Source organism: Ostrinia furnacalis, unplaced genomic scaffold, assembly GCF_004193835.3.
Source record: "Ostrinia furnacalis isolate ACB-3 unplaced genomic scaffold, ASM419383v2 OfSCF4031, whole genome shotgun sequence".
NCBI lineage: Eukaryota > Metazoa > Arthropoda > Insecta > Lepidoptera > Crambidae > Ostrinia > Ostrinia furnacalis.
In genome coordinates, this window is record NW_021134270.1 from 143,659 (window position 1) to 159,691 (window position 16,033).

Sequence of the window (16,033 nt, forward strand, 5' to 3'; positions counted from 1 at the left end):
TTATCAATGTATCAAACTCTCTAATGTACCAGAGGCAAATGAAGGATTTGGTCTACACTCCCCATGTGTGCCAGACAGCTTGGTACTCCGTTTTATTTGAAATGCCCGTTTCTATACAGGGTGTTAGGTAAATGGGTATATGAGCCGACACTAGCCCATGTTAACATGGTCATATAAATGGTATGGTGAAGTCAGAAATTTGATATCATCATTTCAATTTTTTATCAAAATAAATTTTATAAAATCCGATTTGTATGAAAATTAAAATAATTAAAATGAAGATATCAATTTTCTGACTTCACCATACCATTTACATGCCCATGTTAACATGGGCTAGTGTCGGCTCATATACCCATTTACCTAACACCCTGTATAGTCCGTGCAATTCACGAAGGCTCACTCGCTTTACTTGTGTGTGTACGTGTACACATGCACATAACGGTAGTGTAATGTCTGTCAAAACTTTTGAAAAACGAACAGTAGCGAGCCACCACACATGTAACGCTCACTCGCCTTCGTGAATGAGGGCTATCGTTTTTATACTTAACAGTTGGCACCCCTGGCGATTGACAGGACCTTACTCTACAGTGGCGCCATCTTGATGAGTGCAAATGCGATAGTCCTCCTACCACTTTAGCGCTCACCAGTTGGTGCCACTGTCTTCGCTACTGGCAAGTGACAGGACCTTACTCTACAGTGGCGCTAACTGGTGAGCGCTAAAACGATAGCCCTCATTGCAACAACTATCAATACAATATAATCATCATCATCATCAGGTCATTTAGTCTCCACTGCGGCCCTCTACCATAGACAATTTGGCCTACACTATTTACTATACAACAATGTTCTGCACAATGCCCACAGGCACTTGCTGGATTTGCCCAATGCTGGGCACTATCCCGGCGGCCATATTGGGCTGGAAGTACATGCGGTTCGTCAGTTCGATTTCCGGGTAGGGCTCTTGCTTCTTGGTTGGCATTGTCCGCGTTTGCTGTGGAAGAAATAAAGGAAATAAATAAAAAATACTTTTTATTTTATTTTTGATACCAAATAAATATTTTTCTTTCTTTCTTTCAGAATTTTAGGCCCTATTATAATAATAACTAGTGGCCGCCCGCGACTTCGTACGCGTTCATATTTCTTTTCAAAAATAAAGGAATGTTTTCTTTGACTAAAATTTTCTATCTACAATATTACGAGTACTTTCGATCCAGGTGGCATTACAAAATTCCACCCTGTATACCCATAAAGCCCTGTAGATCCAAGACAATCTTTGTAAAGCCCAATGCCCTGTAAAGCTAAGCGTCCACTTGTCGGTATCGTACGCAACGGACGCATCGTACGAAACACATCGTATCGGATGTGCGATGCGTACGATGCGGACAGGTAGACGCACTTATATGAGTTTCCATATAAATAATATTACAATCCGTTGCGTGCGATACGTCCGATGCGTACGATACCGACATGTGGACGCTTAGCTTGAACACTCATAATGCCCTGTATACATCCATAATGCCCTGTAAACACCAATAATAACCTGTAAGCACCCATTTTTTATATAAATTTATATTTTTCACAACAAAATATTCATAATGGTTTGCCCAACTTTATGTCCTATATTTAACTGTGGAAACTTAATTGGTTTATGTGTTTTCTTACTGCATCTAAGTTAAATTATATTGTAACTGTATGTTTCCCAAAAATAAATAAATAATGCCCTGTAAACTGACCTTGGCTCGCTTGGCGCCGCCGTGCATCATCTTGACGTGTTTGTAGATGGAGGTTTGCCACAAAAACGTAGCTGGACACAGCTTGCACTTGAAGATTTTGGACGAAGAGCGGTTCGTGTGCATTGCCCACACGTGGCCTTTGAGGCGCTTCACGGACTGGAATAGGTTAAATGAAAATGATATTTATTTAGTACAAAAATATTACTGTACATAGTTGGGTTACTGTTAAAGCTCGGTCTGTGAGCACGTAGAATTTTGTCCAATGACCCCAAGCTACCCATCCTTATCGCTCGCACGTAATTATGTTGCTGTCGCGCTCGCACACTCACTGCGGGCGCCCGTCGCACAGTCGCGACAGCAATATAATTACGCGCGAGCGCTAAGGATGGGTAGCTCGGGGTCATTGGATGAAATTCTACGTGCTCGGCGACCGGACTTTAGCTGTTCGCATCATAGTTATCGAAACAAAAGATGTAAGATTAACTTACCTTGTAAGACTTCCCGCAAATCTCGCACAGATGCTGTCCATCTGGTTCCTTACTCTTCTTGCCTCCGTGTATGTTGTTCATATGCGCCACCATTATTTTGGCCGTTTTGAACGCCTGGGAACAAAATATGGGGAAATTAATATGAAGAATGTCCTAAAATTCATTTATTTATTTAGAACTTGGTTGAATGGAGGTGTTTGTATTGATTTTTACTAGGATTTTTTTTTTACAATTACGAATTGGACCAATTCGCTTTTTTCTGCAATAGTAGTAAACTTGAATAACCTGCTTATTTTTTTAATTTTGGATATCCTTTTATTTTGGACGAATTGGACCAATCGCGAATGGAACTAATCGCGAATTTGTAAATTTTTCACGATTGGACCAATAAGGGTTTTCGCGAATGAAAGATCCGCTAGATGGCGGGACGTGCATGTGGGGTCTGACTGCTGCGTGATTGGTGGATTTTGACATATCTGTTAATGTCATGTCAAAAATAACCAATCATGCAGCATTTGGACCTCGCGTCTACGTATTGCCATCTAGCGGATTTTTCATTCGCGAAAACCCTCATTGCGAATTGGACCAATCGCGCCTAAACGCATTAAATACTTCGGATAACGTTTTTCAGAATAGCATGTCGGTCAACTAAATTCTGGTTACCTTGAAACAAACGCTGCACTGGTATTTGATCCTCTTCAAATGGTCCCAGTCGATATGGTCCACCATGCAGTATTTCGTCGCGAACTTTTTGCCACAGTAGTTGCAAGTGTGACTGGAACAATCAATTTTTATATTAGAATAAACAAAAATACCCAAATAGATTTTTAATCATCGGATATTTATCGGATACGTTCGGATATTTTAGTAATATTTCCGATACGTTCGAATATTTTAGGTCATATTTTCGAATAATTTTAGATACGTGTAGATACTTTTTCACACGTTTGGATATTTATCGGATACGTTCAGATATTTTACCGAAACATGACGGATACGTTCGGATACTTCACTGACACTATCGGATACGTTCGGATACTTTCGTTTCATCTTCGGATATTTTCGGACATTTTCGGATACTTACGCCAACGCTTCCTCGGCCACATGCCGCTTGCTCAGTCGCATGTGGTTGTTGTAACAGTCTCTACTGGCGAAGCTCTTTCCACACGCGCGACATTCGTAAGTAGCGCCTGCAATAGTAATTGATTAAAATTAGCATTAGCATTAATACTGGTTTTCTTCCAATCCAAATCCATCCGTCAACTGTCAAATTTCAATATGTTTTTGGTCAAAATATCTGCGGTTTTCGATCTTTTTACATTTTCGTATTGTTTATAAGACTATTTAAACAATATTCAAGTGTAAACGCATCGAAAATTGCGGATTTTTAATCGAAAACTGAATTAAATTTAATAGTTGAAATGCGGAATTGACAAGGATTGAATATGGGAAACGTAAGTGAACTGCCACACTGGCGGATTGCAAGCGTTTTAAAACAGAGCGGCGACGAAGCGAACACACTTGTAATCGGCCAGTGTGGCAAGGCCCTAAGCTCATAGACTCATAGCAGACTTATCAACTCGGAAAGGGATCAACACCGTATCGCCTCTCGTTCGAAGCGTTTACGTTTCTGTAAGGAATCCCTTTCCGGTTTGATAAGTGTGTTACATCCGTAAATCATTAGCATGCGAAATCAAAATTAGCAATAATTAAACTAATTAGTGGACGTCATTTGGCTGAAACGAACGAACGAACGAAACTAATTGAACTTGAGAATTTTCATGAATGCTAAAATTCATAGTTAGCGCGCGGCAACGTAAGTGCGTACGAAACAAACGTAACCGCATCAACTCAACTCGAGACGGTCAGTATTTTTTGTATGAAACTCCATACTGCAACGCACACTTATCCGCACCGTAACGTAAACGCCTCACCTCGGTTGACAGCTCGCGAAAGGCGATACGGTGTTGATCCCTTTCCGAGTTGATAAGTCCACAGAATAATATTAAGTACTTCGTACAGAAGATTTTCTTCGAGAAGGTATTTAAAAAAATGTATGCTCAATATCGTTAACAATATGGTGTAATTTAGCTTGTGTCAAGAGTCGAGCACCATTTTGTTGACAAACGTCAGTGATCGGTACTGCGCCGAAGGCACAGGGCTGACTTCGGTAAAATGATGTGACGTGAGGTGCCAAACTGCGGAAAATGACGGAGGAAATACATGATTTAACATGAATTATCATGAATAATATTAACTACTTGTTTACCTCTCAGAGTCTTGAGGCAACTTAAAAAAGTACATTCTGTGTTTTTATTATTATTTAGGCAGTTAAATACTGCACAGTATTTAGTACACCATTTTCTTCCATCATACACAAGAATACGCGTGCGTGAGTCAATGTTCGCTCATATGTGAAGCCTTGTCGAATAGTATCCTGTAGGTGGGCCATCGTGCGTGTTTTGTTTTCGATGTAAACTCGCGGAGATGAACAGGCCTGATAAATCTGCTATGACCTTTAAATTATTTTAAAGCCTACTTGCAAAAATAAAATGAGTTTTAAGTTTTAATTACTAGCCTGCGTCTCTTTCTCGATGCGCACGAGTGTGACGCGCCAAGTTGCGTTTCCATTGGAAGAGTTTGCCGCAGATCTGACACGGATATGTTAGGCCGTTGTGGATTACCCTGTAAATAAAAGTTTAGGGTAAGGCCCAGAACAGACGGTGAAACGCAACTGCAACTTTCTGATGATTCTTATGAATGAAACTGAAAGTTTCAAACTGGTCGCGTCATGTGTGGTCTCTCAACGGACGCTATGGCAGCAACTTAGATGCAACTCAAAAGTAACTAGCAGTTGCAGTTGCGTTTCACCGTCTGTTCTGGGCCTTACTTATTTTAAAGAACTAGTTACAAACATATAACACCGATATTTAATTATGTATACCATGTTTTAAGCAAATAAATAAATGATCTTATCTTATCAAAATAAAATATTAGTAAATTCATAATCGATCTAATGAATGGATTTTAACAGATAGAAGGATGACCATAAACGCCACCGAAAAGTCACAGAAAAGCAACAGCCTCAATTTCGTTTATCTCTTCATCATCATTTCAGCCATAAGACGTCCACTGCTGAACATAGGCCTCCCCCAATGATTTCCAGATTGCCCGGTTGGTAGCGGCTTCGCTACCTTTCGTCTATCTGGATGACATGTTTATTGCAATTGAGTGAATCTAGGATCATTAAAATATTTTTTCAAATCTGTTAATACGTGACAGGAAAAACACGCAACCGAATTGAAACCGCCTCCTTTTTTTAAATCGGTTAAAAACTAAAGGAAATTGCGGATAAAAGCTAGCAAAGTAATACTGGGACGTGTAAAAGCGCTTTTTAAAAGCCTATCTGCAGAAAATAAATTACTTTTATAGGTCTAACTTAACCCAGTCAGTCTGTACCTGAAAATGGGTGCAGCACGAAAGGGGTGACACGGACATAATATAACGTGACAGAGCATACAAATCTGAAGCATTTCCAGCAAGTTCCAAAATACTGAACTGTCCTATGCCTGACATTGACAGCGTGGCGCCACCGTCAATACCGGATCGATGGTTCCGATTTTTGCCATGTTGGAAACCATATAGTTGAACGATGGTAGCGCCCCCCTGTCATTGAGTTTGGTGGGACAGTTCAGCGTGGGTCATCTATATTATTATCTGAAGTTTCGCTGACGTTTGACGTTACAAAAACACCCTTCCGTATCGCTCCCATACCTCAGGTACTGAGTTGAGCGCTAGTTCTACAACTTATAATACTTACACATGCGCCCGGTAGCTCTTCTTAGAGTGAAACACCTTGTTGCAGCCTTTGCAAGGAATGTACAGTTTTTCTTTTGCCTTCTCCTCTTTGCTTTGTGTCTGGCTTCTGTAAAAAATAAAAATTTGATGAACTTTTTATAAGCTCAAATTGGCGTTAACGGGGATTAGGAACTTTTTGACGGGTATTGTGAACGGGGAATAGTGGAATAAGCCTTTATTTCAACCGTTAAAGTATGAAATTGTTGTGTATCCCTCTTTTATTCAATCTGAACATAGATAGACTATGCAAAGACAAGCTATGACGTCACTTTCTTGTATCAAAAATTTAAAATACATAATAAATATTGCACATTTTGAGCTACAACACTCATTTTTGTGCAATGTGTCAACTACCCAAGTTAAAACCGATCAAGCTAACTACGCACTTCGCTGGAATGCGACTCCCTCGCACTCACCCGCGCCCAGCCGTACCAGAGCGGCGGTGTGACGTCACGGCTGCTAAGTACGCAGTTGACACTACTGTGTTGTACACTTCTCAGGCTGGCCAGACGGATTGACTAGTCTAAAGTCCGGTCGCCGAGCACGTAGAATTTCGTCCAATGACCCCAAAAGCTACACATCCTTATACCTCACTGTGGGCGCCCGTCAAAATTCAAATTCAAAATTCAAATTGTTTATTACATGAAACACGGTACATAGGATGGAACACAAAATTGATGATACAGTTCAACATGTCTCGCCAAATTATGGCGTGTAACAATTAATCCAGTCATAATAATATAAGTCACACATAATAATAGAGTAGTTAAACAAAGTAGGTAATATTACAGTCCAATATAGTTAATTTAAACATTTATTTTTACACAATTATTTCTTTAATGTCATAAAAATTGTTATCTAGAAGCCACGCATACAACTTCTTTTTAAATAATTTCAATGGCAATTCTTTTATATTTGCAGGTATCTTGTTATATATCTTTATACACATATTTAAGCAACTTTTTACATACAGTGCGGTTCTAGGAACAGATTTTAAAACAAGTCTATCAGGGTTCCTTTTATTCCGAGGATATATATCACCAGCCCTATAAAATAAACGAGCATTTGTTTTAACAAAATTACAGATTTCAAAAATGTAAAGGCCTGGCAAGGTCAACAGCTTAAGTTCCTTAAAGATAGGTTTACATGTCTGGTAGGGTGGTACGCCATATATAGCGCGTATGCACTTTTTTTGGGCAACAAATGCCTTATTCACTTCAACACTATTTCCCCAGAGAAGCANTATATGTATATCACCAGCCCTATAAAATAAACGAACATTTGTTTTAACAAAATTACAGATCTCAAAAATGTAAAGGCCTGGCAAGGTCAACAGCTTAAGTTCCTCAAAGATATGTTTACATGTCTGGTAGGGTGGTACGCCATATATAGCGCGTATGCACTTTTTTTGGGCAACAAATGCCTTATTCACTTCAACACTATTTCCCCAGAGAAGCAGTCCGTAGCGTAAGATAGAGGCGACATAGGCATGATAGGCTGCAAGGATTGTGTTCCGATCTGTTACATGGCGAAGTCTCTTTAGAACATACACAAAACGATTCACCTTGTTACAAACTTTGTCTACTTGTGATTTCCAATTAATTTTTGCGTCTACACTTATACCCAAAAAATTTACTATGTCAGCTTGTTCAATGCAAGTCCCTCGATATGAAATATTTAAATTATATTGCATAAAATTATTAAATTGTACATAATTTGTTTTGGTCAAATTTATTCTCAAATTGTTTATGTCAAGCCATTCAATAATGTCACACAGTGTTTTGTTAATTTCAGCCTCATGCTTCGTCAAACCATCTTTTAAGTCATTTGTAATAATAATAGATACATCGTCAGCAAATAATATAGTTCTATATTTTGTTACATTTATAATGTCATTAATATAAATTAAAAATAGAAGTGGCCCAAGAACACTTCCTTGTGGTACGCCAAATCTATTGCAGATGTACCTGGAGCTATGTGATTTTCTTATATTGTCTTCACCAGTACTTGTTATAATTACAGACTGCTCTCTATCCTGTAAGTACGACCTAAACCACTGGAGTGGTACTCCTCTTACGCCAATTGCTTCCAACTTGTAGAGTAAAATGTTGTGATTAACTAGGTCAAATGCTTTTGTCATGTCTAGAAAAAGAACAGTAGTTAATTTTTTAAGATCTACATTAGTCAGAACCTCTTGAAACAAGACAAACATAGCAAGAGTAGTAGATTTTCCCTTTTGGAAACCATATTGATCTTTATTAATTATGTTGAATAGCATACAGTATTGCATAAGTCTTGTAAACATGCACTTTTCAAAGATTTTAGATATAATTGAAACAAGAGTAATTGGCCTGTAATTCGTCAAATCGTTTTTGGAGCCTTTTTTATGTATTGGTATTATAACAGATAACTTTAACCGCTGTGGGAATTCGCCTTTTTCAAAGGACAAATTAATCAAGTACGTTAGAATAGGTGTTAATTCGTTAACACATTTTTTAATTACATTTGTACACAGCTCGTCTGGGCCTTCAGAATTCGTATTATTCAAAGACAGTATTTGTAATCTCACTTCATCCTCTGTCATCGGCAAAAGAAACATAGAATGACCTAGACTAGCCCCCATAGTTTTAAGGGTTAAACTAGGTTTTATATTAGGACTTGGGATTGATGCCTCAATGAAATGTGTATTAAATGCCTCAGCTATAAGTAGCGGGTCATGGACTTCCTCCTTATTAAGAAGAATGTGGTCAATATCAAAGTAACTATTGTTATTGTCAATATCTTTTATTATTTGCCATGAAGCCCTTGATTTATTTTTGCTGTTGCCAAGAAATCTACGGTTNCCTCTATGCCAGGGTTTTTATGTTCCTGGTCAGGCTATATGTCTCGTTTCTGTCGGGCCTGGGTCACAGATGACCGTTCTTCTTTAAACACAAAGTTCAATGTACCTCAGTGTAATTACCACAGAATAATAATAAGTACTACGTACAGAAGTTTTACTTCGCGAAGGTATTTAAAAAAATGTATGCTCAATGTCATTAACAATATGGTGTAATTTAGCTTGTCTCAAGAGTCAAGCACCATTTTGTTGACAAACGTCAGTGATCGTCGGCACTGCGCCGACGCTATAGGGCTGACTTCGGTAAAATGATGTGACGTGAGGTGCCAAACTGAAGAAAATGGCGGAGGAAATACATGAATTATCATGAATAATATTAACTACTTATTTACCTCTCAGTGTCTTCAGGCAACTTAAAAAAGTACATTCTGTGTTTTTATTATTATTTAGGCAGTTAAATACTGCACAGTATTTAGTACCCCATTTTCTTTATTTTTCCATCATACACAAGAATACGCGTGCGTGAGTCAATGCTCGCTCGTATGTGAGGCCTTGTCGGATAGTAATCCTGTAGGGGGCCATCGTGCGTGTTTTGTTTCCGATGTAAACTCGCGGAGATGAACAGGCCTGGTATTACTTCATACTCGTTTACACAATCATAATCATAATCATTTATTTGCCTTAAATAGGTGGTTACAGAGTAGTTCTTATTTGATTAGATATAATGTTACTTAAGACCTATTTAGTCATAGACTATGACATGCAAATATACAGAATGGTTACAGAGTGAGAAAAAATAAATTTAATGTCAATAGGCTAGTTGCCTAAAAAAATTTTTTTAGTCCGTAATGTTTAATATCAAAAAATATTGGACACGTATATTTTTATTTGTCAATCTAACAAATAATTACATAGTTATGGTGCGTTGAAGTTGCGCACAACGTCACAACGTGCGGCATTTTTAAGCAAGCGTTGACGTCACGGGCCTCTTCTTATGAACTTTGGGGCGCTTTNGTATGATTATCTTAATAAAGATTGTTCAACGGATAATCATAATCATTTATTTGCCTTAAATAGGTGGTTACAGAGAAGTTCTTATTTGATTAGATATAATGTTACTTAAGACCCATTTAGTCATAGACTATGACATGCAAATATACAGAATGGTTACAGAGTGAGAAAAATTAAATTTAATGTCAATTATGATTAGTCAATAAATCCATGCATCAACCATATTATCCATACAACATTCAAGTTATTCTTTGTACTTTAAGAATTCATCCACTGAATAAAACGTATTTTTTTTAAGCCACTCTCGTAGAACTTTTCCAAACCGGGATTTTGGGAGCAGTTTAATGTGTTTAGGTATCTGGTCACAAATCGTCATTCATAAATAAACACTAGGGACGTCTACTCACGTGTCGCCGGCTGTACGTGGCCGAGGGGGGGCGCGGCGGGGTGGTGCCGCCGTCCGAGCTCAGCTGGAATTCAAAGAAACGTTTCAATAAAACGTACAAGAAGTTACATGGATGCATTATGAAAAAAATTGCGGCAGTGTGCCTGCTTAATTTGTACGTCCAACATAATATGCTTATGTAAAAAAAATATCCACAATTTGAGCAAACAAAACTTTAACATTGTTTATGCGCAGTTAGGAAATCCTAAAAAAAACTTTTATGCTTGTTTTCACCATTAATCCCTAATTTTTAAGTGACCCTATGAAAACAAAATTCTTGTTGTGTTACCATAGGGGTCACTTAAAAATTAGGGATTGATGGTGAAAACGGGCATTAGTCTTTCAATTACATTATCAAATAATATTGGACACGTATATTTTTATTTCTCAATCAAACAAAACTAAGTGATTACGAAGTTCTGATGCGTTGAAGTTCCGTGTGACGTCACAAAGTGATACGCATTTACGTCACGGGCCTCTTCTTTTGAACTTTGGGGCGTTTTCTCTTTAAATTTTCATTAGTTTGAAAAAGTGAAAAATACGTGTCGAGTATTTTTTGATAAGTTAACTGACGGACTTATTCAAACTCTTGCTTTTTTTTAAACTAAGAAACGTCCCTATTATTTTTAATGTACAGTGTTAAAGACTGGTCCGTGCGACGGGCGCCCGCAGTGAGCGCGACAGCAACATAATTACGTGCGAGCGACAAGGACGGGCAGCTTGGGGTCATTGGACGGGATTCTACGTGCTCACGGACCAGGCTTTAGACGGAAAAGGTAAACAATGTAATCGTACCGGGTCCCTGGGCGCCTGCGGCGTGTGTTGTTCGGGCGGGGCTTCGGCGTGGCGGTGGCGGTGGCGGTGGCGGTGGCGCGGCGGCGTGCGCGGCGGCGGCGGCGTCAGCGAGCGCGCCCCGCTGCCGCCCGGAGACGCGCTCGAACCCGCCTCGGCCGCTTCGTCCGCGTCTAACCCGTCCGCTCCGCCGCTGAGGACACGACACGGGTTATACCAGAGTAAATACAAATGAGTAGGTCATCTTCATAGAAACGCACCGAGCGCGGTTTGTATGTGACCGCGCGCCAATACGACATACTGACAATGCAACGTTGGGCGTTGGGACGATTAAATAAGTAGACTGACTGCGTATTAAGAGCCCATTTATTAATAGTGTATAACCTTATATACTATGTAAGGAATGTGAGTGTGTGCGTGCGTGACGCGCATACTACACCTCCCCCGTTTTTTTTTATTTTTTTTTTTAAAGTTAAGAAAAAGAAAAAAAAATATAGTTAGATAAGATTTGAGAAAAAAACGTTTTGTATACATTTTAATAATTGGTTACTTGACACCATAATAAATCCAAGATATAAGATTGAGTAAATTAAAACAAAAAACATATTATTTAAATCAGCCGTGTCAAATAACCATAACAAGTGAAGTGTTAAAAATATTTAAAAAAAATCTTAATCTAAACGTGTTGTTGACGACTATTTAAACTGTTATGTAATATTCATTCATATTTAAAATAAAGTCACATCCAAGTATTTCGTACTAATTCGTACTAGTCCTAAGTCATATCCATTAAAGTTTCCATTTCCGAGATAAGTACATAAACAATTCTTATGAGGTGGCCACCCTCATGTTTTAATAGTTAGTAGATCTACTACATGTACAAGTCATTTTTTTTATTTATTTATAGTCGACTTAATTCATTTTATAATATTTTAATCATGGTACTTTTATAACATGTGCGCGCACTTTATAATAATATTTATTTATTTTCAATAATCATTTAAATTAAGGGATAATTTTAAGACTTATTAATGTCTCCAACTATTCTCACAGAGATATCTAGTATGCACCATGATCGAACGAAGGATAATTCCCCTTAATATTATTTATTTTAGTACCATGTTTACACAATATTCATATAATATTTCAATATTCATTCAATATCTAACAAAATACTTTACAATCTCACAAACCTACGCAATCAATGCACAAGAATATCTTAAAACTTTTGGGTGATCAGTCCAAAATAATTAAAAGTATCATATGTAATGAATGCATGCCTAACTTTTAGCTCACCTTTACAAACAATATCAAACTATTTTATAACTTTGCCTATCTGAATTTCAAACCAAAACCTGCATTATAACAACAAACCTTTATCTCATATAGCCTTCATCATTTAATATCATTAAAACGTACATTCCTATGCCTACAGTTTTCTAGCTTACAATATTCCTCCTTATATTTTTTTTTATACAATGTATAAATTATATTCTGTCATAGAATCAAAATTATTCTTATTATTATTATCGTCTTATCCGTGCAATCATATTTTCCATTTCATAGTTATTACATAATTTCTAGTTACATAATAAGTCATTTACTATACTGAATATACTGTAATAAAATCATATTAAAAACAAAACAAATAGATTTTAAGTAAAATTATTTACGTTCATAGTCGTAAAAGTTAAAATGTATGTAAATCATTGTGCAATATCTATTGTGTGTTGACCCAAATAAATCAGCAATCTATAAGTCAGCCAAGTGATATTTTACCTACACTGCAAAATATTTTTCAACATAGAAATCATCAAATTATAAGTATTGCGTTTTCAATGGTTTACTTTACATTATTTCGTCATAACATAACTATTTTAATTAATTTCATTACTGTATCATGAAAAAAAATGTCAAAATATTGTTTTACTTTAAAGTTAAATCCAACCAATAATCCTAATTAATGTTTTGTTAAAGATACACATTTAGAAATGCGATCTTGGTGGTCTTAAAAAGTCTACAAATATGACACAAATTTAAAATATTTACTTGCATATCAAATACAATTATTGTTTAAAATGTAAAGATCTTAATTACAGCGAAGTATTGTGTCGATACGCTAGAAATTACCTACATGTCATCATAACGTGTATGATGCTAAATCACGTTTTGCTGATTTGCAATAAGTCGTACCTATGCGTTGAGTGCAATGACATGACTGTGTAACAAAATCATTGACCTACTTTTAGAAATTCAAATATTTTAAAATACAAATTTTAGTAATAATATTAATGTAAATAAATCCTAGTCAAATAAAATGTAACAAAATGAGGCTGTAAAACACTGGTGTGATTGTGTAAAAACTAAAAATACTCAAATTGGTTAATTTCTGTAAGAAAAAAAAAATTACAATATTACTCTTTACTTCTGCAAATAAAATATTATGCGAATTATTCAGTACATATTACATTATTATGTTGTCAATAATAAGTCGTCAACAAACGTTATTATTAATAACGTTGTTATTATTTTTAACTTATACATAAAAAGATATTTATACATGTTACATCTTCAATAAAAATATCGAATTCCCTTATTCCATTGCAAATTTGTAAATTAAGTTTTAATTAGTACATTTAATATTTCCATAAAAAAATACTCACAAAAATAATTTTCTTTAAAAAACGTTACGAAATTATTTAAAAAAAACATATCTCAAATTAAACCAATAAATTAACACTTCAAAAATTAAATTATTCTCCAATTTAAATGATAATAATAAATGACAAACATATTTTACCGTAGAATGATGACCTAATTTTTTAAGAGGACAAGAGGACTTTTCTTCATGGGGCAAAAGGGGACTTCTGCACGGGGACTTATCATGATGTAGGGAGGGTTCTCCCGGCTGCACCACTTCCGACTCGAACACTCCCGGCACCCTGCTAACTGCTGTTAACCTCATCTGGCTCCATCATCGCCCGGCTCCCAGCACATGTTGTTACCTCATCTGACTCCATCATCGCCCGGCGCCCAGCTCGTTCAGTNCTTTGTTTGTAATATCCCCTTCACAAAAGCTGTCAATCTTCCCTTTTCCATAACAAATTCTTTCCTAAAAAAAATGTAGTTTAAAATATCCCCAGTACAATATGTCAATCTTTCCGTGCCTTACTAACGAATGCTGCTTGAAGTTCGAGTCAATCTTATTCTGTTTTGTGATTAGTTTAAATATGAAATTTTCCAAACAAAAGCTTGACATTGATTTAACTTTAAGGTTCGTTTCGTTATAAGGCTCTTATTACTTGTATCTAGACAAATTGAAAAATAGCTCTAAGACGATAGATCCCAATTAAAATATAATGTAGCAGTTAGTAATTCGAAACTAAACTTCTATGCATCTGTTTCTCGTTTGTCTCTGTCTTTACATAATGATAAATTAAAATTGAGTAATAAAATAAATGAAAAACACTCTTTCTCTCATTGAGTTAATGATTGGTTTCATTAAGTAGATAGAGTTGCGACCATAACATAGTCATAAATTTAAGTTATTAAGGAAACTGTTAGGTAAACGTGAAAGAAAGTCTAGCCAGGAGTTAGGAAGTTATCTAGACGCGGACGTTCCTAAACTTTCCATCCTTATGGACCGAAAGTTCTGGACTGAGTCCGGTTTTCACTTAGACCTGTGCCAAAGAAACCAAAAGGATAGTGTAGGGTTGGCAACCATCCAAATATGAGTATACTTAGATGCACAACAAAGTATGTGTGCCTGTTTAATAGCTAATAAAATCTGCTAATATTTCTAAGATAAAAGCCGGGTGGAACGACAAGGTGACTGACGACCTCATAAAGATAGCAGGAAGGCGCTGGATGCAGGCCGCTACCAACCGGTCAATATGGAAATCATTGGGGAGGCCTTGTGTTCAGCAGTGGACGTCCTCTGGCTGAAACGATGAAAACCCGGCGAAGCTACGAGTATATCACTTTTCAAGAGCTTTTCTGTTGTAGTTAAAACAATTCATTGATGAGTTTGACACCAAACTGTCTGTCATGTGAATCTAGTTACTAAGAAGTATTTTTAAGTACGCGTTTTTTAGGATTACAAAATGAAGAAGTGTACTGAGACAGGTACTATTTCAAGAATGAATCTACTTCTAATGCTGGCATACTCAGCTTAGTTAGATGAGTTAACAAAATAAGTACTTAATTCATCAAAATCTTCATATTAGATGGGTAACCCTATTTAGCGACCTACTTGTTATACCTAAGTACATCAACAGGACACCAAAGTAAACACTGTAATACCTTTTGTATAAGGACTATATTGCAACAGAAATCCATCCGATGTGCTGTTGACTGCACTCTTTTGCTATGTTTTATTCAAACCGCAGCGTATAACCAGGACAATATTTATGTGGGGCGATGGATTGTTGGACGAAGTCGAGAGAATGATAAATTAATAACATTAGATATGTGTTAGATCAAAAGCTGCTACGAATGAGTAAACAATAAACAAAAAAATAACGAAAAGAGCTTCAGTAAAAGATACTTAATTAATGGCAACACAACAGACCATTTGTCCCTTATAGGATTTAAACCCGTTTCTGCTCAGATATTTTGTCACTGTCATCATCGTCATTCATCATCTACTGCAGGAGCATTTTACACTCCCCACGCTGGACAGAAAAGCTGGAGAGGCCTACCTACCGTCACATCTTAAATGTCAACTGTTTATTTTTGTATTTTATGTGCTTTTAGAAAAGTAAATTATATGGTCAGAGGTTTTTCTCAAAGCAAATTAATATGTGTTAAGTCTAATCTTTCGTAGGAAGGTTCGTATATTGGTTCTATCTACCTATTAAGGCGAGTG

At 36.7% G+C, this 16,033-nt stretch overlaps 1 protein-coding gene across 1 annotated transcript; it reads right to left on the minus strand.

Moving 5' to 3' along the window:
- Nucleotides 1–719: 719 nt before the first annotated feature.
- On the minus strand, nt 720–7,570 carry LOC114358575 (zinc finger protein 57). Its single transcript, XM_028312575.1, has 8 exons — nt 7,512–7,570; nt 6,042–6,146; nt 4,800–4,906; nt 3,306–3,411; nt 2,885–2,996; nt 2,222–2,335; nt 1,734–1,889; nt 720–991 (listed from the first exon to the last, which is right to left on the minus strand). The coding sequence occupies exons 1-8, from the start codon at nt 7,568–7,570 to the stop codon at nt 833–835; spliced, it is 918 nt and encodes a 305-aa protein (XP_028168376.1). The 3' UTR covers nt 720–832.
- Between the last annotated feature and the right edge of the window lie 8,463 nt (nt 7,571–16,033).